This window comes from Etheostoma cragini, chromosome 2, assembly GCF_013103735.1.
Source record: "Etheostoma cragini isolate CJK2018 chromosome 2, CSU_Ecrag_1.0, whole genome shotgun sequence".
Taxonomy (NCBI): Eukaryota; Metazoa; Chordata; class Actinopteri; order Perciformes; family Percidae; genus Etheostoma; species Etheostoma cragini.
This window is the reverse complement of record NC_048408.1, coordinates 6,608,910-6,620,697: the sequence shown is the minus strand read 5'-3', so window position 1 is coordinate 6,620,697 and position 11,788 is coordinate 6,608,910. Positions and strand designations below refer to the sequence as shown.

Here is an 11,788-nt window from a genome sequence, read left to right as displayed (position 1 = left end):
GTCTTTTTTATTCCACTCATTCTTCTTCCATGTCATAACCTGGCTCCTAAATTACCCACAATCCAGAGCTAACTAACACTCTCAAGTGACATCACTTGTGCCAATATATTAGACTTTGTGCAGCTCTGTCTGGAGACACAAAATGCTTTATACACATGCAAGAGTACTCCATCACCCCTGAACTGACTTTAATATGTTCCTTTTTTAAAGCTTATATTTGTTATCCCTGACAAATACAAATAACAAATGTTTTTTTGTCTTTTGTTGTAGAAGCGTCAGACATTCCCCCAAACATAACATCGGCTGAGAAAAGAAGTGAACTTATGAAATGTAAGTGCCTGAGCGCGGCAGGTATTTGTCCCTCATATAGTAGTACAGTAGCAACCACATTTAGTTATTTAAATGGTCTTTTATTTTTTATTTTTTATATCCCCACCAGATGGCACGATACTCACTTTGGATCCAAAGACAGCCCACAAACGCATCGCACTGAGCGAGGGCTTCACTAAGGCCTCTGTGTCAGACGAGCACGCAAACTACCCCGACTGCCCTGAACGCTTTGCCGTCTGCTCCCAGGTGCTCGCCTCCAAGGGTTTCTCTAGAGGGCGCCACTACTGGGAAGTCCGACTGAGCAGCAGCAACTTCATTGGCGTAGGCTTGGCCTACAGCAGCATTGACCGCAAAGGTCCCACCAGTCGACTGGGCCGCAACGCCCAGTCCTGGTGCGTGGAGTGGTTCAACGTCAAGCTGTCGGCTTGGTACAACAGCAGTGAGACCGTGCTGGTCAATCCCAATCCAAAGCGCATAGGCGTGCTGTTGGATTGTGAGGAGGGCACTGCTACGTTCTACAACGTGGCCGACAGGGCGTACCCCTTCCACTCCTTTGTGTTTCCCTTTGCTGAAGCGGTGTATCCAGCTTTCTGGATTTTCTCAAGTGGCTCGTCCATTTCTTTGTGCAAGCTGCAGGGATGAGGAGCATCTGCAATTTAATGGCATATGGAGGCGGGCACACACATATACACAGTCAAGCCTTTGTTCTAATTGCGATCAATAATGATGATAAGGAATACTTTGCTAGTTGTACTAAGTGTTTCTAACAGCAAACATGTCAACATATTGGATATACCAAAGATTAGTTAAAAAGCAAATTTTAGTCCACAGACAGCTCTAAGCAACACAGGTGTCAATTAATTAGAGTTAATGGGATGTCATAGCTACTGTAAGTCCCTAGCTGTTGTTGTTAGCTAAGCTAGCTGTGATTTACAAAAACAAGCTGGCTTTACAACACAGGAAGAGCAATATATTCTGTGTTTTTGATCCTACAAAGTGCATCCCCAGTGCTTAGGACGCACTTATGAGTTACAAACACTGTATAATTAATTAATTAAAAACAACATAAAAAGCTATATTATGTATTGTGTATGTAGTAGGAATAAAAACGTAATGTTTGATGGCAAAAAATGAGCAGCATCTATGATCTGCTACTTCTTTCCTCAAACGTAATAGAAGCCAAACGTATACAGCAAGTAGTTAACGATATAACTCAGTCCCCTTCAGCCAGTTGCCTTGATGGCCTGAAAATAGGAGGAATGGTAGCTGGGTTATCTTGTGTTAGTTTCAGAGATTTGATCTACTTCCTCCTTTACTAGGATCATAATAACACACACACACACAGAGCAGCACAGCGTACACTTACTGTACAGCGTGTGTATGCAAGTGTGTCTCCTGTATTGTGAATGTGCCGGGGGAAAAAGGTGATTTAATAACATCACTCTCCAGCATATGTCAGTACAGTGTTTTCATATGACATCTGCATGTGAAAAATGTATTGGTTTTGAGTGCAGGTCTTAAGGTTATAGGACTGGGCGCCATGGCAAAAGGTTAAGATATTTTCAAATCGCATCATTATGAGTCATTTCTGGTGACCTTACAGATTTCTTATATTCCCCAGATCTTTCTTGTTTTTGAAACCAAAACGACACTTGAAGATTGCCCAGTGATTGGCTAGAAATAGAGGGTTTCTGTGACTTGATTGGCTGTTCCATGTGCATAAGCAGTGTTTACCCAAGGGACAGACAAGCTTTGTTCATCAAGATGAGAAAACAAATTGTCCTTATCACCCAGCCCTATAGCTTTACTTCCTGAACTCTCTGACTGATTCCGCTGATGAGAAGAGAAGTCCTATAGACTCTGTTTCATCACTTTCAGACAGTCTCTCTTTTTGTTATATTTATGGTATTTTTGACATTTTTATTGGTGAACTTTGAGCCAGGAAATAATTGGTGGGGATGGGGATGACATGCAGCAATGGTCCTTGGCCAAAGTCGAACCTGGGATGTGATGCTTGCATGGTGTGCTCCTGATGCAATGCTTTAATGTCACATCTGTCACATCTGTCACATCTGACAAGCCAACAGAATACTCGGTTGGCTTTTTGTAAGGTGGTAGGAATGTAGTTACATGTATCGTTTCACAGGGGTGAATTATTTATTGTGTGATACAAAGTTTACCCCCGGCTTGTAAGATGAGTTTGCCAAAGCACGCTGGCAACTCGATCGTGCAGGTGCTGAAGATGTGAAACTACAAACCGTATGGGTGTCTTAGATCGGTCTACACAACATATGGTACATCAACAGTGAAGTGAAGTTAGCTTGAGTATGGTTCTCTTTGTTCTTTTTGAACAAGACACTGACCTCACTGCATTTAAAGTGGTCATATTATGCTCCTTTTCAGGTTCATAATTGTATTTAGAGGATATATCAGGGATACAATTTTCAGAATAACATCATATTTTTGTTGTACTGCACATTGCTGCAGATCTCCTTTTCACCCTGTGTGTTGAGCTCTCTGTTTTAGCTACAGAGTGAGGCATCATACTTCTGTTCAATCTTTGTTGGGAGTCGCACATGCACGGCAAGGACTACTAGCCAGTCAGAAGCAGAGTATGAGGGCGTGCCACGCTAGCAGCTAGGCGAGCATTATAATGCGTTACAAAGTGATGCACGTTTGTCACAGAAGTAAAAGCGGGGCTACCGTAGAGCTGTTTGGAGCAGTTTGTGAACTTTTTGGGGGGGGAGAACTTTGGGCTTTTCCACTTTTGTAAAATGCATGCACAAAAAAAGATGTATAACACAATAAAGGATAGGGAAAAAGCCCACAAGCATGATATGAGTACTTTAAGACGTTCAGAAATCACTGTTGTATGGAGTGACCTAACTGATCTGCTGGTTAAGGTCCGTACATGATGACTTCCGTGGGGAATTAACCAGTAACGGTTGGATGGGTTAAAAGATTTCTCTAAGGCATTTCAGGTCATGCAATTAAGGTATATGGACCTTTTTAGTTTTAGGTAACATGCCAAAATATGAAGGTACCAAACATCACTGCATGTAAAGTCTGAATCTGTATAGTGAAATGTGCCGTTTTTACTATGTATTAACACAATGGAGAATTGTGGTTTAAGACACATAACTTTGTGAAACCATTGAGAGCTTTCCCAATACCATAATAAGCGTCTGAGTACTAATATTTTGTTGACACTGGTTTACTGGTCTTATTGTCAAGCTTAGAAAACATAACGGGTGTCTCTGCTTAGCAGGATGAAGGACTTGGTCATGCAACATTTGACTCTTTTGCTGATGGTTTTGGTTAAAATATATCATAGATCATCCACAGTGGCTTGCGGATGATTTTCTTTTTGCTAATCCTCTGAATAAAGTATAATATAGTATATAGTAGTAATCTAAATATAGTTAATTATTCTTTGTATCTAATATTTTTAAGGGTCCCAATGCATTGGCTTTGATCCAATTTGTGTGCCGTCAGAAGATAATTTTAATGTCATGTGTGGTGGTTGTTTTCAGTGTACACAACATGAACTAATTTATGTAATGTCTTCACATTAAAAAGATTATTGCTCTATTGCATTTGGTTTAATCAAAATCAGTTTGTAACACAAATGAACCATTAATAAAATCTGATTTTTCTCTCTCGGACACGCTTTGTTTTTTCTTCCAGCCACAAAAGGTTTATGGAGCAGTCCAAGATTATAGAGATCTTTGTGTCTCATTCCAATACGGGTCCATAAGCACAGATATGACATTGATATTAATCCTCTCATGGGAGGGTACTGTAGACCATTTAATAGTCCAAATAAATCCTTTTCCTGACTCTTTCCTTACCGCTTCACAAGTAAAAGGCATTAAACGGCTAAAAACCAGTTGCCATCAGCCTCATAATAAGCATGGTGGCCTTTCTAAATAAAGGCTTTTAATTATTGCAATTGTGTGGAGGTTGCACACGATGCAGGCTGTAACATCAATAGTGCTACATTTATTTAGGTTGCATTTTCTCTGTGTGTGTGTGTGTGTATATGCTACTGCATTTACAGTATATACTTAGTTAATAAAAATTGTGTTTTGAAACAACTTATTTTTGGTTACAATTACATGATTTATGAATCAAGTTATTTACTTTCCTATTCATTTTCACATTTGTGTTTTTGGTTTTCTAATAATTGTATTACTTAACACCCTTGGTATTGAATAAACTAATTTATAGCTGGGTGGCAGATGTGGCTGAAAACAATATAATGCTATGCAATTTTTTTTCTAGTATCAAATCATAACGAGTTACCTCAAAACACTTCACAGATAGACTCGGTCTAGACCACACTATAATATACAAGGACCCAACAATTCCAGTAAGTCCTCTTTCTTATATCAGGACTTCTGAAATACATAGGCTACTAACTCATTTTAGATTTTTAATTGATCTTGCTAGTGTTTAATCTTTTGTTGTATTTTATTACAATATAAATACTTGTATATGAAGTACTAGGAAGTGGCCAGAAGTCACGAGTTGTTGGACGAACATGCGCAGTTTTAGTTATTGTCTGAATTTATTAAGGGAGCACGCAACTTCTAGGCAAGACCAGCCCTTCGATAGCATTCACATGTAGGCTAGTCTGCTGCATGCGGGCGAAGAAAAGAAAAGTGGTTAGCCTACTGGTAGTGTAGGCTATAGACAGACGTATTGCTGTTAGGAAAAATATCGTGAAAAGTGCAAAGGACAAGTTAAGTTTCGTTTTTCCCTCGCAGCCTCATCAGACGTTTCATCATGGCCGACATGGCCGAGAGTCAGTTTTCTCTGATGAGTCTGGAGGATGAACTGACCTGCAGCATCTGTCTGAGTCCCTTTGACTGTCCGGTGACCATCCCCTGCGGACACAACTTCTGTCAGGAATGTCTCCTTGACTCCTGGACGGAGGACTCGTACAGCTGTCCTCAGTGTCGGACCCACTTCGCCACCAAACCGGAGCTGAAGAAAAACACGGTGCTCAGCACCGTTGTGGAGACTTTCAACTTGAGTACGAGCAAGAGTGAGGTCGGCCTGGAAGAAACGTCAGAGGAGAGCGATGAAGCTGAGGAGGAGGAGGAGGAGGAGGAGGATGAAGAGGAGGATGTCATACGCTGTGATACATGTATGGAAGCAGAAGCGTCCCAGACCTGCCTCACCTGCATGGCTTCTTTTTGCGAGGAGCACCTGCGGCCTCACCGGGAAAACCCGAAGTTTAGCGTCCACCAACTGATTGAGCCTGTGGGCGACCTGTCGGAGCGTATCTGCCCGGACCACCACAAGCTGATGGAGCTCTTCTGCAGCCAACATGGCCGCCCAATCTGCAGCCTCTGCCTCCAGCAGGTGCACAAAGGCTGCTCCTTCATTTCTCCTGAGGAGCAGAGGAACCTGAAAGAGGTGTGTGTGTGTGTGTGTTCTTCTGTACTGTCAAATAAAGGCCTTAAATGCCTAACATGACTTCTCTGTGTAGTGAATCTGCATTCTATATCTGTCATTGTAGGTTGAACTCAGAGACAAGTTGGGTGTGCTGGATGGGAAGATTGAGAAGACTGAGAATGTTATGTTTCAAATCAATGACATGCAGAGGAAGCTGAAGGTAATTTCTATCTTTCACATTTTGCTGGTTTTCACAAAAATAGGAAACAAATTAGTGATTCACAAAAGGGAAACGTGATGGCAATTACATCATGTCAGTTTGTCTATCCATTTCCTTGTTCCTGTATTTATCTATGGCTTATCTCGTGGTCCTCACCTAGGACGCAGCAACCAAAAGGAAGACAGCATACGCAGCTGTGTACCAGCAGATGCGGGATATGCTGGCCCAAGAAGAACGCGAGGCCCAACATGAGGTGGACGGCGAGCTGGAGATTTGCCAGACAAAACTGCGGGATTTCATGAAGAGATTAACTGAGAATATGGACAACATGACAAAAGCCAGAGAAGATGTTAACAGTCTGCTGAGTGAATCCCAAACAGTGGCCTTTCTACAGGTAGGTTGTCAGAGGAAGATGAAGTAAAGGAGGGGAAAAGAAGGGAAATTGAGGTGTAGCCTAAAAAGAAATGAGACATACAGTAAATAGACAGTATAGAGAGTAGGGCTGGGCAATATAGAGAAAATCAAATATCACGATATTCTTGACCAAATACCTTAATATTGATATTGCGACGATATTGTATGGTTGACTATTGGTGCTTTAACAAGTTGTTATTTACACAATGAGATTTATGGTAAATAACCACCACAAATGATTTAATGACTTAGTGGGTAAAGTTAAATAATAGAACAGCTAGAACAGTCTGGTAAGTTCAGAAAATGACATCTCTTTACTGTAATGCAGCCTGTAAAACTAGGTAAAGACAACACTAACCATATTACAATATATCCAAAATCTAAGACAATATCTAGTCTCATACTGTGATATCGATACAACATCGATGTATTGCCAAGCCTTAATAGAGAGAGATCAAAATTCAAATGATGACATTGGTCTTAATATTGTATATACTTGGAATATTCTTATGTTTCTAAAAGACCCCTCCTCCATTTATAGCTGAGAGTAATCTCTCATCGCCAGACCTATCTCCACAAATCTATCTATCTATCCAAAAGTAGTCTCAGGGAGGTATCAGGTGATTATCCTGGAAGTGTACTTCCGCTGAGCCAGACTAACCTGAGAACACTGGCTGAGGCGGAGACATAGGAGTTAGCTTGTATGTTTGGCTGCATGCTGTGTTTCAGCCAACGCAATTCCTATTAAAGCTATAGTTCCTAGTTTTTGTCGCCCCCATGAGGAATTCTAATTAATGACAGCAACACTGTCGGCGCGTCCACATGATACAAGCCTTCTGTGATCACGCACCACCCCCCCACCCCCCACCCTTCCTCCACGCAGTTGCTAGAGAGTTGTGTGGCGCTGATAGCCTTCATTAGCTTTGTAGCAACTCATTTGGCCATCGCCTGGATGTAATAGATGTTCATTAATATCAAAAAGTTACGCACTAAAACTAAGAATTTGATGGTTTTCTCTGTAATATGCAGTATATTAGTGAATTAAATATATTTGGCTTTCGGACTGTTTTTAATACATCAGCTTTAGTAATCGATAGTATAACAGGTATTTCTCACTATTTAACAAAGTGACTATTGAGAAAATGATATGTACACTAAAGAAGGTGCAGTAAGCGATCCTGTGCAAAGATTGTTGATATATAAACTGTCAAACAAATACACCCTCCCCCGCCCTTCTGAAGCTTCACCCACTCGGCACCCCAATCTTCCTTAAAAAGAGAGCGTGGCGGCTGGGTTGGCTCAGTGGGTAGAGCAGGCACACAGATACTTTGAGGATCATGTCTCAACGCAGATTTCCTGCATGTCTTCCCCTTCTCTCTCCCCTTTCTCACCAACGAAAAGGCCAACCATAATCTTTAAAATTAAAAATAATTAAAAAAATAATTAAAGAGAGCAATGCAAACTGCTACACCTTACACTTATCACAGCCATGTCTTGCAAAACTTGGGGGGAAAAACATCCCCTTTTAATAAGTATTTTTCTTTTTTGGTTCTTGTCCCTTGTCCCGTATAGGCTTCATTTGACTTGCCTAGGGTTGCAAAGTTTGACCCTCACACCCCTCGAGTCAACCTGGACTCCAAGAAAGTGACGGCAGCACAGGCCTTCTCTGCTGCCCTGAAGGAGCATCTGACAGACATCCTGAAGCAGCCGGTTGACGCCAGACTGCTGAAACTTAATCCAGGTAACTGTGCAGGAACGTTCTGAGTGGGAGACTTTACATTTGGAGATGTGTTATGAAATTATAATGAAGGCAATCGTGTCCAATTTTGTTACAGAGCTTAACACTGGCATTGTTGCGTCTGGTGAGTTTGTGTCGTGTGGGAGATACTGGAGATGGAGGCAAATGTTAACTTTATGGTTGCCTTTTGTTTTGTGGTGGTGGGCTAACTGTTTCACTTTCTGAGTATAAAAATATAATATTTTCCCTTGTGTATCAATTGTTGTAAGATGAAAACGCTGTTCCTGTCTCGGCACCTGCAAGTACTGGATATCAGCCAGAATTTGGTATGTTCATCTATCTCTCTATGAAGATTATCTAATAGATGGCCACCTCTGTGTGTTGGTTTTGTCTTTGATATTGTTTCATATATTTCATATTGTTTAATATATTTATGTATGCACCAACCACCAAGGCTAATGCCTTGTAAGAATTACTTTCTTGGCAATAAATCCTCTTCAGATTCGTGAATGAATAGAGTAGAACCTATAAGAAAATCTCTTCACACCCTTAGCTTTAAATTCAAAGACAAAAATGCTAATGCATACTGAATCTCTGAAGTTTTGATAAAACTATTTGATGAGCATGTTGTAACACAACTCTTAACAATGTGATAAAGCACTTATGGGTGCAAGAAATGTATTCTGATTTCACCTGTTTCAGAAGTACCAGAGCCTCCGCCGCCTCCGCCCATGTCCCACAGTCCAGCCTGTCCTCCTATGCGGCCGTATTACCAGCAAGTTCCTGTTTACGTGGGGGGGGGATTCCAGCCTTCACATGCAGGCTGGAACCCAACCCATCATCCACAAGGCCCTTATAGGGGGCCTCGGTTTACTGGAGGACAAAAGACAAGTAAGTAAGAAACAAACATACAATCATAAACACAATTAAATCGTCATATTGATCATTTAAGTATGATTAAAGAAATTCAAAGACAATGATGCAGCCTCGGGACACTGAGATGAAACAACGGGCTGACAGCAGCACATAGACTGCTCCAGACTCGGATTGTATCCCTTTTTACTTAAACATATGCCCTTCCAACTTAAGGATTTTAAAGATGATTTAATCACATACTAATTCTACACTTTAATGTAATTAAGCATGCACCTTGTAAGTATGAATTGATAGAATCACCGAAATCAATCAATCAATTAATCAGCCCACGAACAGTCAACAGACAAAATGACGACATGCACTACACTATGAAATTGAACACCTAAATCGTCTGCAAGCCAGCTCATGAAGCCACCCCAAACAAGGCTGGAGAACCGTGCAACAGGAGCCATACAGTCAAAAGCAAAAGGTTCAAGAGAAGTACATTGTTTGTAAGCAAGAATGCATTTAGGATTTAGGATTTTTTTCCCATTTCAACTTTACAGGCTTTCATAGTTGTTTAATTCTGCTCAGATGTTTTTCTAATGCCTTCAGTCAGTTATCAGTGTGTGCCATGCAGGTGGTTTCCAGGGATTTATCATGAAGGTAGTGGCCCAGTGAACGCATAAAAGTGCCTCTACACAGGGGCGGGGGTAGAAGCGGGGCACAGGATGGCCCCTGAAATATGATTCAGAAAATTCAGAGGTGCACGACCACATGCCATTCATAGAACTACACTACTACTAAAGACTAAAAAAAAAAAATACTCTCCTTGTTTTGTCTTTCATAAAGCAAATGTTTCACGTCTTTGTAATGTGTTTGGTATTTTTTCCTCTTACAGACAAGAAAAGTGATGGCAGTCACCAACCCTCCCAAAGTATGTCATTCATATTATATTGCACAATAAAATTTGAATTTATTAAATGCTTGTCGTGTAGAATTTCAATAATATTGCCATTACAATGAGGCCAACAAGAAACAGTGGCTCTGTGGGTAAAATGTTTTGCTTCTTCCAGTTTTTTTGCCAATCATTTGTTACACAACACTGAACAGCCGCTCTGAATTTGTATCCCTGGTTATTACATTTCTGTTCCAAATTGGAAGCATGTTCTACATTTGTACAAGCATTTAATCCCGCGGGTTAGCCCAGTTTATGTCTTTATTAAAGTTGTCCGTATAATGAGCTCCAGGTATGTGGGCGGGGCTTCTTTGAGGTGCGGTTGTTTCGTTTGATTAGATCCGTTTTCCAAAGCTCAACAAAGGCTTTACGTGTCACACAGCTGTGTGCGTCTGCAGCCTTCAACAGGACAACAGTCGAGTTGGCAGTGGCACAATCTAAAGTTCACAGGGAGCGTTCCAGTACAAACTACAGCTCACGGCCCTTCCCATACACCAGTACTGCCTGAATGACCTGTGGGACAAGATGTTGGCAAATGGCGTTTAGAATTGTAGCTTCAAGAGTAAATTTAGACGTTTATTCACTTTTAATTTAGCAATTTGAGCTTAAAATTAGTTAGTGGCAGAACTCTCACACTATGGGCAAACCACTATATAAACCTATTTTGATATTTTCTTTCAGAACAAGACAAAAGGCCTAACCCTAAATCAGGAGGAAAAAACCCAGGGGCCAAAGGATCTGCTTCCACTAAGAAAGACAATCCCAAAAGCCATCCTTCAGAGAAAACTAAGCACCATCCACGGCCTAAAACTAAGTAGACACAGCACATGTACTCTGCTGTCCTGATACAACGAGGCGCTGTTAAGCTCCGTTTCTCATCAGTCCATCACATGATAGGGAATGGCATTGTCGTGTTGCTTTTTAAGTGCTTTAACAAACAGCTCACACTTTGGCGCTTGTTTGCGTGACGTAATAATTGTCATGGATATATTCTGTGTTTTTTGTACATAAGGAAAATGTGTGTGTGAATAAGCGATTGGGTAGCAGTGGCTTTAAAATGAGCACGAGATTTTCAAGCAGCTTGACTTTGGTATTTGTTTAACTGGTAAATGATTAACGTATCCCAATGCATGTGGGATTGTTTTAGGCTTCCTAACCGGAGCATGTGGCTGCTGTGATCTTTAGGCCATTCCGATTCCATTTTCAATGTTGATTAGGGGATTTTCCGATGAATTAATCAATATCAGATTACTCAAAAAAAGACCAAATTTAATTGGAGAATTGATTATTTTAAGTCTGCCCTTATGATCTCAGACCAGGTATCATAACAGCAGTTTCTTCAAGTGACTTAGACTATACCTTAATTAAAACACAGAGACGTGTGGCTTGTATATGAAAATATTTATGGGAATGTCTTCAAATCACTTCATTACATTCAGTTTGATCAAAATCGTTTTTTCGTTGTAACAATTTCACCAAACCCTCTTTACTGCCATTGTGTAAACAGCTGTTTTACATGATTGTTACCAATAACAGCATATTCTCTCCCAGTTTCTTTTATTACTGATTACCAGTGGCCACATCTTATTGATCATATAATAATCAAAATTGTCATTTTGTCATTATCTGCACACTCTTATCTGCCTTTCTCTTAATTTTACAGATATTTGACTGCAAAAAAGTAAACTTATTTAAATATATATATCAATTAATAATTAAAACAGTTTGGTACACAACACAGTGAAATTTGCCTTGCTAAATTGAGTCTTTACAAATACTGTTTTATATCTGCCAAGATTGAACAAATAAAGACTGACTTGAATCAGGAACATCAAAAAATATTCTGAAATATCACAGTCGTGTTGTGTCC

General features: G+C 40.4%; 3 protein-coding genes across 6 annotated transcripts in view; 2 read left to right on the top strand and 1 right to left on the bottom strand.

The window, feature by feature from the left end:
• The window catches only part of LOC117956246 (E3 ubiquitin/ISG15 ligase TRIM25-like), a 7,836-nt gene extending 6,090 nt beyond the window's left edge, over positions 1–1,746 (top strand). For 2 of the 3 annotated variants that reach the window (XM_034891232.1, XM_034891221.1), the window contains 2 exons: positions 271–330; positions 440–1,143. In XM_034891232.1, coding sequence (XP_034747123.1) covers positions 271–330; positions 440–972 — 593 coding nt within the window. In that variant the 3' untranslated portion in view covers positions 973–1,143. Of the gene's footprint in view, positions 1–270; positions 331–439 lie in introns of all 3 variants that reach the window. The other variant, XR_004659212.1, reaches the window with a different exon arrangement.
• Positions 1,747–4,735: 2,989 nt separating this feature from the next.
• The window catches only part of dgke (diacylglycerol kinase, epsilon), a 19,923-nt gene continuing 12,870 nt past the window's right edge, over positions 4,736–11,788 (bottom strand). The window contains exon 12 of the transcript XR_004659223.1: positions 4,736–4,747. The gene's annotated coding sequence lies outside the window, so the exon portion shown is untranslated. The remainder of the gene's footprint in view (positions 4,748–11,788) is intronic.
• Positions 4,902–11,023, top strand: LOC117956289 (E3 ubiquitin/ISG15 ligase TRIM25-like). 2 transcript variants are annotated; one of them, XM_034891276.1, is made up of 9 exons: positions 4,902–5,754; positions 5,858–5,953; positions 6,114–6,347; positions 7,940–8,108; positions 8,203–8,229; positions 8,375–8,431; positions 8,808–8,996; positions 9,862–9,897; positions 10,600–11,023. In XM_034891276.1, the coding sequence occupies exons 1-9, from the start codon at positions 5,119–5,121 to the stop codon at positions 10,734–10,736; spliced, it is 1,581 nt and encodes a 526-aa protein (XP_034747167.1). In that variant the 5' UTR covers positions 4,902–5,118; the 3' UTR covers positions 10,737–11,023. The 2 variants fall into 2 exon arrangements, with proteins under 2 accessions (XP_034747167.1, XP_034747175.1); XM_034891284.1 differs by lacking the exon at positions 8,203–8,229 and having other exon boundaries at positions 4,903–5,754.